The 15537-nt window shown below is 54.8% G+C and overlaps 7 protein-coding genes across 7 annotated transcripts; 3 read left to right on the forward strand and 4 right to left on the reverse strand.

Moving 5' to 3' along the window:
* Positions 1-46: 46 nt before the first annotated feature.
* B0H18DRAFT_1095498 (major facilitator superfamily domain-containing protein) lies at positions 47-2452 on the reverse strand (the record flags this gene model as incomplete). The annotated part of the gene is made up of 14 exons (XM_048032419.1): positions 47-362; positions 420-539; positions 598-730; positions 790-960; positions 1017-1086; positions 1140-1368; positions 1426-1501; positions 1557-1601; positions 1654-1743; positions 1798-1807; positions 1859-1905; positions 1961-2053; positions 2217-2360; positions 2402-2452. The coding sequence occupies 14 exons, from the start codon at positions 2450-2452 to the stop codon at positions 322-324; spliced, it is 1320 nt and encodes a 439-aa protein (XP_047891227.1). The 3' UTR covers positions 47-321.
* Positions 2453-4476: 2024 nt separating this feature from the next.
* B0H18DRAFT_1085937 (FAD/NAD-P-binding domain-containing protein) lies at positions 4477-6713 on the reverse strand (the record flags this gene model as incomplete). The annotated part of the gene is made up of 9 exons (XM_048031972.1): positions 4477-4634; positions 4715-4937; positions 4993-5511; positions 5574-5646; positions 5704-5751; positions 5817-5927; positions 5985-6157; positions 6206-6476; positions 6538-6713. 9 exons carry the CDS (start codon positions 6711-6713, stop codon positions 4477-4479), a joined length of 1752 nt encoding a protein of 583 aa, XP_047891228.1.
* Positions 6714-7647: 934 nt separating this feature from the next.
* B0H18DRAFT_1085938 (uncharacterized protein) lies at positions 7648-8137 on the reverse strand (the record flags this gene model as incomplete). The annotated part of the gene is made up of 3 exons (XM_048031973.1): positions 7648-7820; positions 7865-7918; positions 7972-8137. 3 exons carry the CDS (start codon positions 8135-8137, stop codon positions 7648-7650), a joined length of 393 nt encoding a protein of 130 aa, XP_047891229.1.
* A 569-nt stretch (positions 8138-8706) lies between these two features.
* On the reverse strand, positions 8707-10333 carry B0H18DRAFT_1018551 (60Kd inner membrane protein-domain-containing protein). The gene is made up of 6 exons (XM_048029381.1): positions 10175-10333; positions 10062-10122; positions 9822-10016; positions 9215-9658; positions 9053-9157; positions 8707-9004 (listed from the first exon to the last, which is right to left on the reverse strand). The coding sequence occupies exons 1-6, from the start codon at positions 10210-10212 to the stop codon at positions 8780-8782; spliced, it is 1068 nt and encodes a 355-aa protein (XP_047891230.1). The 5' UTR covers positions 10213-10333; the 3' UTR covers positions 8707-8779.
* A 106-nt stretch (positions 10334-10439) lies between these two features.
* On the forward strand, positions 10440-11701 carry B0H18DRAFT_1018554 (uncharacterized protein). The gene is given in 6 exon segments (XM_048029382.1): positions 10440-10553; positions 10758-11082; positions 11152-11314; positions 11366-11455; positions 11513-11674; positions 11685-11701. The coding sequence occupies 5 exon segments, from the start codon at positions 10495-10497 to the stop codon at positions 11518-11520; spliced, it is 645 nt and encodes a 214-aa protein (XP_047891231.1). The 5' UTR covers positions 10440-10494; the 3' UTR covers positions 11521-11674; positions 11685-11701.
* A 200-nt stretch (positions 11702-11901) lies between these two features.
* B0H18DRAFT_1018557 (anti-silence-domain-containing protein) lies at positions 11902-13084 on the forward strand. Its single transcript, XM_048029383.1, has 4 exons — positions 11902-12015; positions 12065-12152; positions 12225-12570; positions 12660-13084. Exons 1-4 carry the CDS (start codon positions 11995-11997, stop codon positions 12784-12786), a joined length of 582 nt encoding a protein of 193 aa, XP_047891232.1. The 5' UTR covers positions 11902-11994; the 3' UTR covers positions 12787-13084.
* A 133-nt stretch (positions 13085-13217) lies between these two features.
* On the forward strand, positions 13218-15448 carry B0H18DRAFT_522738 (uncharacterized protein). The gene is made up of 4 exons (XM_048038440.1): positions 13218-14357; positions 14408-14656; positions 14714-14891; positions 14951-15448. The coding sequence occupies exons 1-4, from the start codon at positions 13515-13517 to the stop codon at positions 15235-15237; spliced, it is 1557 nt and encodes a 518-aa protein (XP_047891233.1). The 5' UTR covers positions 13218-13514; the 3' UTR covers positions 15238-15448.
* The last annotated feature ends 89 nt before the right edge of the window (positions 15449-15537 follow it).

Here is a 15537-nt window from a genome sequence, read left to right on the forward strand (position 1 = left end):
GTCGCGATGTAAGACAGGGCTCACGCACAACCATCCAGCTTGCGTGACATTGGCGCGCTAAGCTAATGGAGCTTCGATCAGCCGTTTTAAAAAGTTCTTTCGCACAGTATCTGCGGAATTGTAATGCGGACAAAACTGTGCGAGCAGATTTGCAGCCATCGTAAACACAAGTTCCTATAGGTTTACGAGTGTAAGAGCAATAGCCGCTCAGCTGCCTGTTGAGTGCGATACCTGCCTCGTATGGCTACTCCGAGCCCGGTCACAGGTGTCACGCTGGATGTTGTGCGTGAGCCCTGTCTTATGTCATGCTGTAAATGAGGATCAGTATACCGCGAACAGTTTGCGCTCTTTCTTGAAGCGAGCTAGGAGGGCATGTATCAGCAGACGTGGCATCTTGACCGGCGATGACCGCGACACACCATAGAGCATCAGGAGCACACCGAGCACCTGCATACCACCGGAATAGCAGGCAACCGCGTGCCAGTTGCCACCCGTGCCGCTCAGGATCGCGCCGCCCAAGGGCGCCCCGGCGGCGTTTCCTGTGCAGCGCCAGCAGATCAGCGCGGCGCATGAGCACGAGAGCAACCAACGGCGTACCGGGCAGATTGAAGAAGAGCGTTATGCCAGACAGGCCTGCCAGCCGATCCGAGCCGTACAGCTGCGCGCACACGGCGGGCGTCAGGGATATGAAGCAGCCGCAGAAGAAGCCGTATATGATCCCGAACGCTATCTGCGGGACGTCAGACGGACGCGGATGAGTAAGAAACTGTACCCTGTGGCAGTGCGTACAATGCCGGAGTAGCTCCTGACGAAGTTCCAGATCAGGAGCTGCGCGAGCCCGGAGATGCCGACGGAGATGAGCATGGCGTTGACGGGCCCGATGCGGTCGGCGATGAACCCCACGGATGTCCGGCCTGCGGCGGCGCCGAAGTTGAGGAGCATGAGAGGCAGCACGGAGAACTAACAGAGCGGTCAGTTGAGCCATTGAGACGAGCATGGCAATGTGGGATACGAACAAAGTCGCTTGTTCCCGGCATCACATCTATGACATAGGTGGGAAGGAGGAAGATGGGTGTCAAGTAACCACTGTTGATCCACCGTCAGCCATGTAGCTTCGAGCACCGGAGAGAGACACTGACAACACCGTGAAGAGAATGCAGAGACCAAGGCTCCAGAATACAGGGTCTTTGAAGAACGTGATATCGATCCATACGATCTTCTGACGCTTCGAGGCTGGCCTTCTCTCCTCGATGAGGATGAGCGCTACAATAAAGCATGCGGCGTTCATAGCGGCGTAGATCGCAAAAGTCTTCTTCAGGCCGAGCGCGGCGAACATCTTGTACATGATGAGAGTCGCCATAGCACCGCCTGGAACGTCAACGTCAATATAACAGTCATGAGTATAGGGAGACAGCATGATCGCACCGAAGGAGCATCCAGCAACCACCACTCCGATTGCGAAGGCTCTGTACTTGAGGAACCACTGTGCCGGTAGTGACACCTGACGGGAATCCTTCAACTGCCTGACACTGTAGCCATGGATAGTGGCAACGTACGACAAGCGGGAATATCAGGGCATTCGCAATTCCTTGGAGTAGGCCCTGTGCAAAGTTGGTGAGAACATGGAGACAACAGTTCCACCAGTATACATACTTGCGTTATGAAAAACTGCCACAGTTCGGTGCAAAATGCTGAGCCAAGCATGCCTGCTAGCCAGAATATAGCTCCCAGCGCGAGAAGGGGCTGGACTGCTTTAGTGTGTGTAACCGGACCATATAAGTATGAAATACCATTTACCTTGAATCCGCTGGAACCTCGTGTGAGCACGAATGAACATATACCAAGTAAGAACGCTTACAAACGATCTCCAATCTTGCCGGTGACGAAACTAGCCAGCGTCATGACCTGCATAATTTCTCGGCGACTCATACATAAGATGTTAGAAAAACACAACACTCACCATGCCCGACACACTACCCAGCGTGGACAGAATCGTATCGGATGTGTCGGGGAAAATGTGTTCCTGGTAATATGTCTGTACAACGCCCCATGCCTGCCATCGTATAAGTACCAAAGAGGAGAACGACGCGGAGTATCAAGGACGTGTGTCCGTAATGCTCACGAGCCTGTCCGCCCAACGCCGTCCCACCAACACCGCAAGTGGTAGAAAGTGAGAAATCAATGTAGATCCTATATCAGGTTTACGGATCAGGGACATACGCCCAGCCTAGTGTGTTTGCGGAGAACAACACACATCCGAAGACGACGAGCCATGCACGCAGGCCGCCGTCGGGGTAGTCATCGTCTTCAAGAGGCGTGTCGACGGCCGAACTTGCATAAGATGTAGACGCGGATGGCGGCTTTTCTCATTCACAGAAAGCCTCTGTGTCTTCGCCTCTACATCAGCCGGCATGAAGTCGACATGCGTTTTCTCCGATGCGGGGGTATCCATAGTGTACAGGGAAACCGAGGAGCGTAGGGAAGGGGAAGGGGGTCGTGAATAACTGGAATCATGACTCCACGGTATATTTATGCGGGGTGTGTAGAAGCAAACGAGGCTCGTGACGAGGTGTGCCGAACGGCGAAAGTGGGCGATAGGCTTTGAAGGCAACCGACAAGGAAATGGGCCGAGACCTTGGGGATGTTGAGGGCTCGTGGACGATGCGTGCAGGCAAGCGTGTCTTGACCTGTACATTTGACGTCAGCTTTGCGGTGCCCCAGACATTCTTCTCGCAGCTCACTGGACGGCGTTCCACCACGCCGCTGAACTTCCTCCGAAAACAGGAGTGAAATCGTCAGGTGCTGCTGCTTCGGTCCGGGGTCCCCTCGGCAGAAATTCATCCACAACATGAGTTTCGTTACCGAGTCATGGATGTGTTCAATCTGTCACATCAAGAGCCGCTTGAAAGCGAGGAATCAGAATGAGCTGCTATAACGAATGCGTCTGAACACTGCGTAGTAGGAAGACACGACGCACCAGTTTGGTCGCAGTCTCTGTAAGGCATGGACAGAATCAATCGACGCCGCGGAGTTGTTATCGGGCCTTGCATGACTAAGCTTGGCGATCATTCGAAACATCGATGATCCAGACCAAAGTCTAGACACCCCAGTGCTAGTGTGAGCGGAGACTACTAGTCTGGACTACATGGCAGAGATCGGGATACGGTGGGCCCGCTCAGCTCCATTGCAGGCTGAGAAGACTACTTTGAATCAGCACAAACTTGATAAAGTGCACCCGCTACGAAAGTAGCGTCACGTCCCAGCACGTTCCTCACCTGCGAGATGGACGAATTCGATGCGGGGTGTACATAGTAGGGTTGAACCTACCGTGACTCAAGGAACGGAACGCCGTCTGTCATCAGCGTCATGATCACACTGCATAACATCTGTGGGTGGAAGGCGACTGAACTTGAAGATTGCTATCAATAACTGAACTCTCTGAACGTCCGGGTGACGAAGATCGAATGAACACATACTCGCGTACCACTGAGCGCTCCCCTTGACGTGCCAATGGTTGCAGCAGTGAGCCGCACTCGAGCAAAGGGCATTGTTGTTACGTTGCGCCCCTGAGAGTTCCCGCAGAGAACGTTCAGAAGCAAGCCGGTTGAGGACACGCACTGGCAGTGCCAGTGAGCATGCAAGGACTCGGACTAGCTGACATGAGGCACCAAAGTGCCGACTACTAGTGCTCAGCACGCAGTTCCTGCAGGATTAAGTACAGACTTCTAGTGTCACAGCTGAGCACTACACGTACCGTCTTCTCGCGGGGCTAGTCAGTGAAGTTACGAGCTGAGGTACAGGGTCATACCATAGACATCGTGACTGAGCGCTGAGCATCCAGTTTGGGGAGAACGTCGTCAAACCCTTTGTGACGTTGATATTCTATTTGAATTAATCAGTGTTCGATTTCCGAGCTCTGGAGCAAGCTGTGGCTCACGCAATGCGGGAGCATGGACCAAGGGCTGGTATGCTGCGAGCAATCGCCGCCCTTTCTTCAGGCGACTCGTGGAGTACCAGGATGATCGTAAGCAACATGCACTGTGGTGACCAGCGAACACGCACCATGATCACGCCAGCTATATTATGTATTCACCTTGATAACAAGCTCGTCACCCCAGCCTGCCATGTCATCATTGAGAACCCGAGTCGTAGTACGACCTAAGGTGCGCCAGCAGCGTTTCTTTCAAAAGCCATGTTCAGGTCATATACACGAAGTGGGACATAAGGAACTCACTACCAAGCAGATCGAGGCATAGATCCAGCCCCGAAGAGACCTGTGAACTGAGTGGAGCTATATAGTCGTAGTATAATTGTGAGCAGACCGCAGGCGTCACTGTGTGCAGCGCAGAAGTCGCAAGCGTCAAGCTCCGAACTCAAGAGAGCGAAATGAATGACACGTTGCATGCTGAGGATCCTATCCAGCTATTCATTTGTGCATAGTACGTGACTGTATTGAAAGACAAGTGTTTTGCAGACTCATTGATCTTTATTCGCACTGGAGACTTTCGAAGACGACGACGACGAGCTGCCAGTTCTGAGCGCAGCACGCTCTTCGCGGAGATGCTTAATTTCGTCGAGGTCGATGACTTTAAAAGGCCACGTGAAGACGTTCCCCCGCTCCTCATCGTTCGTAGCTGCATATCCGCGAGCAACCCGTCGGCCAGCTGAGGCCAGCTATATGACAGAACCGTCAAAGCCTCGCTCGCATACTGACAGCTGCTTTGCGCATACCTCCAGAATGCTACGTCGCCACTGTAGCTTTCGTTGGCGTACGACAGAGAGTCCGGATAGCGTGTGCGAAGCCAGGCTGCGTTCCTATCAGTCCACGCCATCGCATCCTCCGGGGACGACGGCAGACTGAGAAAACTGTCCTCGAGAAAGTACGAGGAGATCCAGTGCGCCGTGACCTCGTCAATGTACCCATTGTTTGTCGTGAACTATGTAGATCAGTCTGCAGAGCACGGTGCGCATCGATGGTACGAAGAAACTCACGATAGCACCATTGACTGCGAGATTTCTGCGAGTGATGTTCTTTGCTGGGACGATTCCTCTGTAGAGCGAGGGGCCTCGTTGATCATGACTGCTAGTGCTGGACGGTGATCTCGCCAAGGTGGCATATTTCCAATGTCCCTCATGCGAGGCTAGACTAGCTGTGCTTCGGCCAAGACGGAGGACGCTAATGGTGGCATCTGAGGCGGGCAGTAAACGGGAGTCCGTAGTCAACGAAGCAGGGCGCATACCGTCGAATATACCATTCCAGGACGATGTGAATCCTGTAGCTAGGATGATAGCACTTGCTGGCAGAGTCCTCCCATCCTCCAAAAGAACGGACTGGCCGTCGGCCCCGTAGCCGGCGGCGCGGGCGGGCGCAACCAGTTCAATCTTCCCGTCTTTCACCAGTGTGTGGAAGTCGTCTTTTCTGCTAGTCCCCTCGTCATTAGTGCTAACCGTCCAAAAGAGGCCCGGTGCGTTCCGCAAGGGCGAATTGGGTGGAACGGAGAGTACCCAAAACTACATAGCATGGTTTGGTTCAGTCATCAGGATCCGATCTAGCGAGGGCATTCGGTCCTTACCGAGACACAAGTCAAGAAAGCCCACATGGCATGTACAATGTGGGCACCAAGCCAAGTAGTATGGAGGAAGCGTCTGTCATTGCAGAGTCAATCAGCCTGAGATGCACTTCGCGGAAGAGAAAGATCTTACTCTAAGCCAGTTCTCAGCTCCACGTGGGGAGACAGCACCGACAAGAGTCTGGATATCGAAAGTGAGACTAAGTAAGTTGCGCGTGGGATAGGTGACATTGGAAGCAGCCGTACCTGCTTTTCCGGATCATCGCCGGATATGGGATAGGAGTTGCTAACACGGCATCTGTTGTGGTGAAAACCATGGAGACACGGATGCTATATTTTGCAAGGTATGCCGCAACACTGTAATAGTGACATCAGAACGAGGTGCGATGGCCGTACAGACGGTGCAGTGCCCACTCTTGCGCTGACTTCCCGCCTCCGACAACGACAACTCCGCTATTCTTGCCGGCTTTGAGGACGGCATCGAGCTTCTGGCGGAACTGGGACGAGTGCAATGTAGGACCAGTGAAGCCTGCTAACTTTGCCTTTTCGGATGTCAGTTGCTCTGGTATCTTCGGCGCGCTGCAGCCCTATTCCATGTAAGTATCACATAAGCATGTAATAGGATCACTCATTACCCCAGTACATAACACGATTTTGTCATACGCAATGCTCTCGATGTTGCCAGAACTCAGACGCCTGGCGGTGACAGTCCAACTGTATGCACCGTCCTGCGACGGACGTATGCTGAGTATTTCAGTTCGGTATCGAATCTTCCCCGGGAGAAACTTGGCAGCGAACGTCTCCATGTACATTCGCATGTCATCGCCAGATAGCCGGCCACCGGTGACAGTGAAATTCGCAGGTGGAGGCATCGGTAGAGGAGAGAACCTAAATTCCCCATGCACGCTGACGATATGTAAACGACCAATCAATATAAACAAGGGTCGTGGCGGAATGCGACACTCACTTATTGATAGACAAACCTGGATAGATGCGGCTCGCGGCCCAAACCCCACCCGGAGTCTCATCTCGTGTCAAGACTTCGACGTTCTGAAACCCGTCTTGGAGCAACGTATGTGCGGTGATCAGGCCTGCAGCACCCGCGCCGATCACTCCAATTCTTGCGGAAGTCGGAGGTGCCATCGCTGGTGGGATTGTCTGTGGATGAGCGTGACACCCGCCCCCGATGAAGGAGGTACGTACTTCGAGACCGGAGTATGACAAGGTTCGCGCCCCCGCGTTGGTTACTCTGATCGTCTCGGGGAACGGTGCTATGTAGCGCTGAAGAGGTTAAGTGGGGAAGGGGGGCGGACGCAAGGCGGACGTGCAGCTTTCGCCTCCGATAGAGCTCATGGTACCTATATGAATGTCGGGCGCGAGCTGCCTGGAAGCAGATGATGTTGAACAAGCGCCGTCGCCAAGCATGACTTACACCGAGGTCGACAAGTCAAAATGCAAAGGGGGCCGAAGAGTGATATATTGATACACGAAGGGGGGGACAATTCCCTGAAATTGATATTTGCGTCAGTTGAGACACCGAATTGCCGAATTGACTGCCTACTCAGTAAGTCGATCTCGAAGCGAGGTGCCATAGGCTTCTCCATACACCTTGTAAAAGACGGCGGCGCAAAGAGACTGACAACCCACCGCTTTGGACACTGAGGATGAGCTGAATGGCAGCTGTGCCTGAGGCGAACGCACAGTGAGTGAGATGGCAGCTGCATCAAGAGCACGGGATTAAACACATTGTGGAGACTTTGGAAACCCTTGGTAGCGCGGTGGTGGTCTGATCGAACGCGTGCGACAGGTCCTGCCAATCCATGAGCAGACGAGTCAACGGGTAACAACCTGGTGATGGACGTCAACACGGGATCTTGAACAACGAACTCTCATCACCGGTCACGAATTCTCGGGCCTTCAGCGCCTCACCTCTGACGCTGCTGGAGCCGTGTTGCGTCTTCCGCAGTTCGTCGGAACGTACTCGTAAGCTTGAAGGTTCTATGGGCGCTTCTATACGTCTCAACGTTCCGAGCTGCTGAGTTGTCCTCCCAAGAGGCGTAATCCGAGGCGACAGAGGTCATATCCTGGTGCCAGCTATCTGAACATCGAAAACAAGGACAAGCAAACTGATCTCGACTGCAGCGACGACTATCGTCACTGCAATGACCATCCACCCAGCAGTGATGAAAGGCCGCCCGAAGTTCCGCTTTCCTGTTTGCCCAACAGTAGTATCGCGTGGTCCCAAGTTTCCTTCCTGTGGACGTCGGCGAAGTCGTGTCGCGCGTGTCGGTGACGGAAGAACGAGATGACCGCCAACGCAACCCCAAGGACAGTGTATACGAGGCCGACTGTCGGGTACATCGTCAACAGGAGGCTAGGGAATAGGTCGTAGAACACGTACTTCGAGCGAATCGTTTGTCGAACAGACGCAAGATGGTGAGGGCATACCCGAAGTTCACCAGAGCTGTCCGCGCATACGCCCCATCAAACGTTCGCTGCCTGGCGCGCAGTTCCACTGCGAACAGAGCGTTCAAGGGACCTGCAGCCTGTGTGCGAGCAAGATGCATACACACCTATTTCATCGACATCCTCGGAAAAGAATGAACCCGCTCGGTGCCCGCTGTTGTTTACTTCGCAGTCAGCCCAGTTTTCGAACAAAATGCTGTGCACGCGCCTGTAGCGATGTGTGTTGGCTTCTTCGAGTGGCTGATAACCGTCGTCAACGGCTGAGGAGGAGAAAGCCCTCCGACGCGTGAGCATAGGTAGTACGGACGCAACCTATGAGCAGAGGTGTCCTACAGGTGGGCCTCCACGATACATACGCGCCTCTGGGATGGTTTTAAGGGGGTGATACTCCGGGATTCTTGCCATCTTACGCGACGCGCTCCTTATGTACGTACAGTGCAAAGCTTCTGGCGCAAGACGCACGTCAAGGCCCAGGCCCCAGGCGCTTCCGTTAAGAACTGGGATTGAACGGAAGACAGTCACGTGTCATGTCAGGAGGGATCGCAGATTCAAGAAGATCCATGGCAGATCTTGCCAAGCCGCAATTTGCGCTTCCGGTTTTGGCTCGCAACATAAGAGGACCTCGGGTAGAGTGAGTGAGCGAGCGGTGGTACACACATTGTACCGCTTGTTTCTGAGCAGGGTGTGAAGCAATCAATTAGCCCAAGTGTACAGTAAGTCTACCACAACGGAGTCCGTTTTCATTACCGCCTATGATTCCTTGCCCTGATGATAGCCTCCTGCTCCTTCTTTTTGTCCTGCCACCAATGCTTCAAAAAGTCGACAGACTCCATCATTGTTGCCGGTTTTGTTTGGTGCTGCTGCTGCACAATGGGGATGCCCAGCAATCTCCTAATGGCGGTCGACCGCAGGACGAGACTTTGTGCCATGAGACCGATAATACTCGTGATGATGTACACCATGGTACCCTAGAGGGCAATGAGCACGACGCACCGAGGCACAGATGGAATACGCACCGAAGGGAGATGCCAGCAAAGCGGTACACTGACGAGAGATAGAACACGGAAGAGATTGACTAGGTGTGCCGTCTGGGGAGACGACATCATCTCACGAGCACCCAACTATGTGGAACGAACGGTCAGCACACGCGCTCTCCAGACAGGTATCTTCGATCTTACAGTGAGTTGAAGGTTGATGAGCACAGTGGCAGCGATGGGCAAGGTACCAGTAGGATCCGCAACCGTCAAGTCAGGCAAATATGACAAACCGGTGTACTTCAGCTGCTCAAGGGGAAAGTCACACAGCCCCTTGACACCGAAGAACAACCCTAGTGTAATTGGCAGCTGTACGACGGGGAGCAGGGCCATCGACCCCATGCTCACGCCTGCCTTCTCGTAGATGCTCCGCTGTTTGAGGACGACCTGTTGCAAGAGGAGCATGTCCTTGGTCTCCTGCGCGAGCTGCATCTTCAGCCGGAGCTTGTTGATCTCCTCCGCGTGTGGTGCCAAGGCGGCGGTCGAGCGCATGGACCGCACGGTGAAGGGGAAGAGGATGACACGCGTGATGAGCGTTGCGCTCACAATCGTCCAGAGCCACGGTATGCCCGTCGAGACTTGCAGGGCCTCCATACCCCAGCGGGAAAGGCCTGCGGGCGTCCATGTAATCAGTCCGAGCGACGCGAGGTCACCATAGTTCAGAGGGGGTGGAGGTATTGATGCAGCAGCAGCGGCAGCATCTATGAGACTTCCGCCGGGACATTGGCCAGCTCGATGTCGTTTGTGGAACATCCCCTGCGGTGCTCGTGCCTTCTGCGGGAGCTGCCGTGTCCAGCAGCGGTTCTTCTGGAGTGGCGGGTTGTTCAGGAAGGGTCTCCTCAGCAACTACCGGCTCTTGAGGAGCTTTTGGAGAGGAGGACCACCAGTAACTCCGCGCGTTACGGGACAGTCCACTCGGCCGCAGCGAGGGAAGCGGTCTTGTACGCTGTCGGACGTCAGAAATACGTTTCCGTGTTTATGATAAACTTACATGTAGTATGACTGGCGCAGTCAGTCGACTCTGAGAGTGACATGCTGCTTGGATCGACACTCTGCATCCGCGCATTGAGGCACTATACACCCGAAAGCCGCTCTAACACTCACCTCGAGCCCAGGTAACCTAGCCTTTGCACGTACGCCATTTTTCACCAACACCTGTGCCTATTCCACCGGAGGTGCCGCGACGAACAGGAGAGCCCACAGCTATTCAGGTCGAGCGTGGAGGGCGGGGTGAATGCCAGCAGCCACAGTGCCGGCTGGCCGGGAAAGATCGAGGTCCTCCGGCGTCTTCGCCACGCGAAGTCGACTGGGGCCGGCCCTGAAGTCACTGCTAATTTTCTCGACTTGCTGAACGTGCTTGAAGCCTTCCATCGATCCCAACCCATCCCTCCTCCTCTTATTTCCTCCCTCGCTCTCGCTGTACGATGTCTGTCGACCTTGCAAAGCTCAACTCCCACCTGGCGACCAGGTCTTACGTTGAGGGGTGAGTTTCCTGTCCTTTCTCAGTGCGTTCCAGCGATGGGCGCGCGCGAAGTGATGAATCCTACGCTATGGTCCGTGTTTCCAAGAAGCGACTAGACACCGCTGCTCAAGCATGCCGACAACTATCTACCTGGCTTTCTGATCCTCTAACACCCATTTGCATCAGTTGGTTTTGTACTCATTGACTGACGAATACCCTTCACAGCTACACGCCCTCGCAGGCCGACGTGCACGTCTACAAGGCGGTCACCTCCGCCCCCGACGCGTCTGCATACCCCGCCGTCGCGCGCTGGTACAACCATATCAAGTCCTACACCGCCGAGTTCGCATCGTTCTCCGGCTCCAGCAAGGCAGGCGAGGCGTTCTTCGGTAGCGCTGCCCCCGTCAAGGAGGAGGCTACTGAGGATGACGATGAGGTCGACCTCTTTGGCTCTGATGACGAGGAGGATGCGGAAGCGGAGCGCATTAAGGCTGAGCGTATCGCCGCGTACAACGTGAAGAAGGCCGCGAAGCCCAAGACGGTTGCCAAGGTCTGCATCCTCTCTACTCTGCCCCAGGCTCCGGTATCAGAGCATTGACCGACTCAACTTTACTCGCAGTCCGTCGTTACTTTCGAGGTGAAGCCATGGGATGATGAAACCGACATGGCAAAGCTTGAAGAGGCCGTGCGCTCCATCCAATGGGAGGGTCTTGTCTGGGGTGCGAGCAAGCTTGTCCCGATCGGTTACGGTATCAAGAAGCTGCAGATCACCATCGTCGTTGGTACGTCTACTCGTTACGAGTCCGCGGATACTCGCTGATGAGTTGCAACAGAGGATGAACTGGTTTCCCTCGATGACCTCCAGGAGAAGGTCGCCGAGTTCGAAGACTACGTTCAGAGCTCCGACATTGCTGCTATGCAGAGTGCGTATCATGTTTATGTTCTTGGTGGTGGCACCCACTAACAGCTCCCCATTGCAGAGCTCTGAGTGGTCGCGATCGCGTATTGTATCCATGTTTCCTCTGTATCATGGGCTTCGTGTAGTATGAAGGGTACCAGTAGCTGTGTGTACGCGTGGATCTTACGAGAAGTCTAGAATGAAATGTGCTTGTAGCTGTGGCCACACTGCGGAATCTATCAACCTGCGGTGCACTCGCCCTTTCTGTGTTCTTTCTCTCTAGGGCGGGCCGGTGGCTTTGCTCTACGTAGGTCACTTGTTCATCGCGAAAGAGAAATTGCATGGGGACAAGCGCTGTCGGCACTTACAAGCGCGCACGACACGCGTCAGTCACGATGGGTGACGCGTTACGCGTTTGTGACGCTACGCGTTTGGCGCGAGTGCGACCGCCGTCTCAGTCTCAGGACCATACTTCAACTTCAGTTTGTCCTTCACGGTCATCCGTCACTTCTCTCCTATCCTGTAACACCTGCCACTCGATCACTCTGTGTCGACTCGACTACCATGTCTATCGTGACGATAAGGGTGCGTAACTCATTGCTGCTGTGGCGATGCTGCTCATGTATGCATCTAGAATGTAGAGTTCCTCAACAACCCCGCAAGGTTTTCGGACCCATACCACTTTCGCGTTACATTCGAATGCATTGCACCCCTTCCAGAAGGTACAGTCTCCTCGGTGCACCAGGCACCCTCCTGGAGGGACCGAACGTTCGCGATCTGACCGGTGTTCACAGATCTCGAATGGCGGCTCATCTACGTCTCTTCGCCGGGGGACGAGGAACTTGACCAGGAACTCGACGACTGTTTGGTGGGTCCGGTACCAGTAGGAGTCAACGCGTTTGATTTCGAAGGCTCCGCCCCCAACCCATCAAAAATCCCACCTGAGGACGTCCTCGGAGTGGCCGCGCTCATTCTCACCGGTTCATACAAAGACCAGGAATTCGTCCGTGTGGGCTACTACCAAAATACGGAATACGACAACGAGGAGATGAAGGAGGCACTTCCGGAGCCCATCCGTTTTGACCGGCTTGTGAGGGATATCAACTCGAAGCCGCGGGTAACGAGGTTCCAGATCAAGTGGTGCGTACTCTGCTTTGTTCGCACAACCACATATTCTCTGCTTGGCTGTGCTGTGTGCTGTGTCGATGTGCTGACGCGACTTGTTGTAGGGACATAACGCCGCAGCAGCGGACAGGTCAAGCCATCGGAGCGGCTACGTCCGCGGCAGTCCCATCTGCGAACGACCTAGACGCGGAGGACGAACCGAGCACGAACGGCAATGACATGTCGCCATGACAGGCTGCTTCTGTCTTCCGTCCACTTCCTCTTGTCCAGGTTCTGCGTGAAGCGAAGGGCGATCGCAAATTGTATTACATCCTATCTGTGTGCCTTTTATTAGTTGTCCTAGCGTCCGGTGCTAACCTGCTGACTCTCCACGCATACCATTTCGCATTGCAATTATACCTATGTAGCATGAATGTTGCCGCTGTTCCCAGGGCCTACAAGTAATCGTTACTCAATGACATCAGTACAGACCTCAAGGTTGCCTCTGCCTGAGAGACAAGGTCCACCAAATGGGAGGAGATATCCATGGCCTATAACATCATTGTTCTACAAGCAATCTGTTGCTCTCACGAGCCTTGTGCGCCTGACTGGGTAGGTGTTGTGTATAAGCGCTCTAACCCTACTGACTACCAGTAGCTCATGGGACAAGGCGATGCGCCGTGTCCCCCATGTATGAAAGTCTGAGTACGCTGGGATCAGCCCCCCTGGCCATTGTTGTTCCCCCACCTCTTTCATCGCTGCCCGCAGTGCCACTCAGGCTGCTCTATATCGCCCTGTGCCTTGCTTTGTTCGTCTGAACGATCACTCTCATTCCCTGGTTCATACAGGATGCAGGCTCGGCTGTTTGGACAAATGTTAACACAGATAGGCGTGCAGCCTCCGCCGCCGCTTCCACCTCCACTCCTGCTCCGGCTGCGGCCCCACCTCCGCCCAACCCGTCACCATTCCCGTACTTGCCCATGGACATCCTGCGCAGGGTAATGCACGTCGGGGACCTGCATAGCAAAGACATCTTCTCCGTCGCTTCCACGTGCAGACCGCTTCAACGGTGCGCCCCGATGGCTTACAATGCCATTCACTTTCCGCTGGACGCGACATGCGGAACAGTGCGGGGCTTGCTTCGGCTCACGAACAAACTCACCTTACTGTTGCAGACGCTCGGTGAAAACAGAGGTCACCCGACGCACATCTTCCGTATCACGCTCTTCGCGCCTCGATCCTCCTCGGCCGATGTCTCTTTGTCCTTGGGGCCAGCATTCGACGCGTCTCCCGTCCGCGAAGAGAACGCGGAAGTGTATCTCCGCTTAATATTCGAATTCGACTGTTGCCTCAGCCAACTTGTCGCCCACCAGACCACCCCGAACTTACGCACCTTCATCCTCGACGCCTCCGCGACCGGCCTGCTCCTTCCGTTGTCGTACACGCTGATGGCGTTCTTACGGGACGAACGGCGTCTCTTCAAAGAGCTTGGTCTCGTCCGCGTCTGCACGAACTCGGACACGAATATGCCATCGCCTCTGACGGACGACATGCCCATAGTGCCTGCGCGCAACCTGCAAGTGCGGCGGATCACGGTCCGCTCGGAGGACGTGCAGCTCTCGCGCGCGTTCTTGCTGCATCCGGTGTGCGTGCGTGCCCTGGACTTTAGGGAGAGCGTCGTGTCGAGCGAGCCGTGGTTGGCCGTGTTCGGAGGCGGCCTGCGCGACGCTGGGGCTTCGAGCGTAGTCAATCAGCTGTGTCTGACGTGCGGCGGGAGCAATCCGCTGTACGAAGATCATTCTGACTTTGTGAGCTATGCGCTGGTGAGTGGCACACCGTCCTGTCTGATCCGGTGACGGATAGCTGTCTGTAGACGACAGGATGGAACAACCTCTCGAGCCTCTCGATATCGGCGTTCTTCAAGCTGGAGCACTTGACCGAGCTCGGCCAGTGCCCGCTGCGTCGTTTGCGGCTCACGGTGAACGTGGATGACCAGTTCATGCCCGAATTCGGCCCGCATCTGCTCTCGGGCATCCTCAACATCTTCCCGAACCTGGAAGAGATCATCATGGACCATATGAGGGCGACGCTGTACGCTTACTCGCTGACTGAAGAGTGCCTGGTGCGCAATTCGTTACCTTCTTGTGTCTCTGCTTCGACTGAACCGTGGGATTGGCAGGTCGAGTGGAGCAAGACTATTCGCGAGACTAGCTTGCGCGTACTTGCGTTGTCGACCTTGTTCGTGGTGGAACCGAGCGACTGTGGATCAGACTATGCTGATGTCGGTACCGTATGCTCGGACGTCGAGATGAGCGACAGCATGGAGTCAAGCCTCAATATGTCCGATAACCAGTCCAGTGAGTGCCACCTCTCTGTCACGCATATGCGCCGCAGCTGCTCATTGTGCATGGTGAAGGCAAACAAATCGCCGTGGAGTCTCCAGAGTACTTCCTCGACGACCTAGCAACATTCTCCGAGGATTTCTTCGACAAACACCTACGCTCGGAGTCCCTGCAGGAACTGCGCTTCCTCTACGAGGATCCCGAGACTGGCTACACAGAGTCTGTCGGCTTTCGTCCTCAGATAGCCAATCCGTCTGCAATGGAAGGCCCTGAGAAGAGAGACTACATCGCAATTCCTGTTGATGCGGCGTACGACATGTTCTGGGAGCCGGGTGGAGGCGGAGGCCGGGTGACTATCTGAGGTCCTTCCTCTATACAGATGAGGACAGGGGGGACGAAGATGAGTAGCTGGAGGAAGGGATTGCCGGTAGGCACACTTCTTCCTGTTCGGTCTTGTGTGTGCTGTTGTTGACGGAGTCGGACTGCTCTTGGGACTAGTGCCACACGTTGTATTGCTAGCATTGGTGCATTGCATTGCACCTGTACTCCGCCCCATCGCAACAGCTGTCGGTGATCAGCGTCACATCCACCGGTGGTTGAATCAATATATACCGACTCCGTAGCATCAGTCATTAAGAGCTTTGATACGGCGAGCAGAGAT

Source organism: Fomitopsis serialis (genome assembly GCF_022376445.1).
Source record: "Fomitopsis serialis strain Sig1Antser10 chromosome Unknown B0H18scaffold_55, whole genome shotgun sequence".
Lineage (NCBI taxonomy): Eukaryota > Fungi > Basidiomycota > Agaricomycetes > Polyporales > Fomitopsidaceae > Fomitopsis > Fomitopsis serialis.

What these genes read in the sequence shown, in the direction of transcription:
- B0H18DRAFT_1018551 (XM_048029381.1), bottom strand. Translation starts at nt 10,212, where the DNA reads ATGGCGTACGTGCAAAGGCTAGGTTACCTGGGCTCGAG. An exon ending in TCATCAACCTTCAACTCACT is followed by an intron (nt 9,158 to 9,214) that starts GTAAGATCGAAG and finishes CGTTCCACATAG; the next exon opens with TTGGGTGCTCGTGAGATGAT. An exon ending in TTTGCTGGCATCTCCCTTCG is followed by an intron (nt 9,005 to 9,052) that starts GTGCGTATTCCA and finishes ATTGCCCTCTAG; the next exon opens with GGTACCATGGTGTACATCAT.
- B0H18DRAFT_1018554 (XM_048029382.1), top strand. Translation starts at nt 10,495, where the DNA reads ATGTCTGTCGACCTTGCAAAGCTCAACTCCCACCTGGCGACCAGGTCT. An exon ending in ACCAGGTCTTACGTTGAGGG is followed by an intron (nt 10,554 to 10,757) that starts GTGAGTTTCCTG and finishes TACCCTTCACAG; the next exon opens with CTACACGCCCTCGCAGGCCG. An exon ending in GCAGATCACCATCGTCGTTG is followed by an intron (nt 11,315 to 11,365) that starts GTACGTCTACTC and finishes GAGTTGCAACAG; the next exon opens with AGGATGAACTGGTTTCCCTC.
- B0H18DRAFT_1018557 (XM_048029383.1), top strand. Translation starts at nt 11,995, where the DNA reads ATGTCTATCGTGACGATAAGG. An exon ending in CATTGCACCCCTTCCAGAAG is followed by an intron (nt 12,153 to 12,224) that starts GTACAGTCTCCT and finishes CGGTGTTCACAG; the next exon opens with ATCTCGAATGGCGGCTCATC. An exon ending in ACGAGGTTCCAGATCAAGTG is followed by an intron (nt 12,571 to 12,659) that starts GTGCGTACTCTG and finishes GACTTGTTGTAG; the next exon opens with GGACATAACGCCGCAGCAGC.
- B0H18DRAFT_522738 (XM_048038440.1), top strand. Translation starts at nt 13,515, where the DNA reads ATGGACATCCTGCGCAGGGTAATGCACGTCGGGGACCTGCATAGCAAA. An exon ending in CGCTGACTGAAGAGTGCCTG is followed by an intron (nt 14,657 to 14,713) that starts GTGCGCAATTCG and finishes TGGGATTGGCAG; the next exon opens with GTCGAGTGGAGCAAGACTAT. An exon ending in TATGTCCGATAACCAGTCCA is followed by an intron (nt 14,892 to 14,950) that starts GTGAGTGCCACC and finishes TGCATGGTGAAG; the next exon opens with GCAAACAAATCGCCGTGGAG.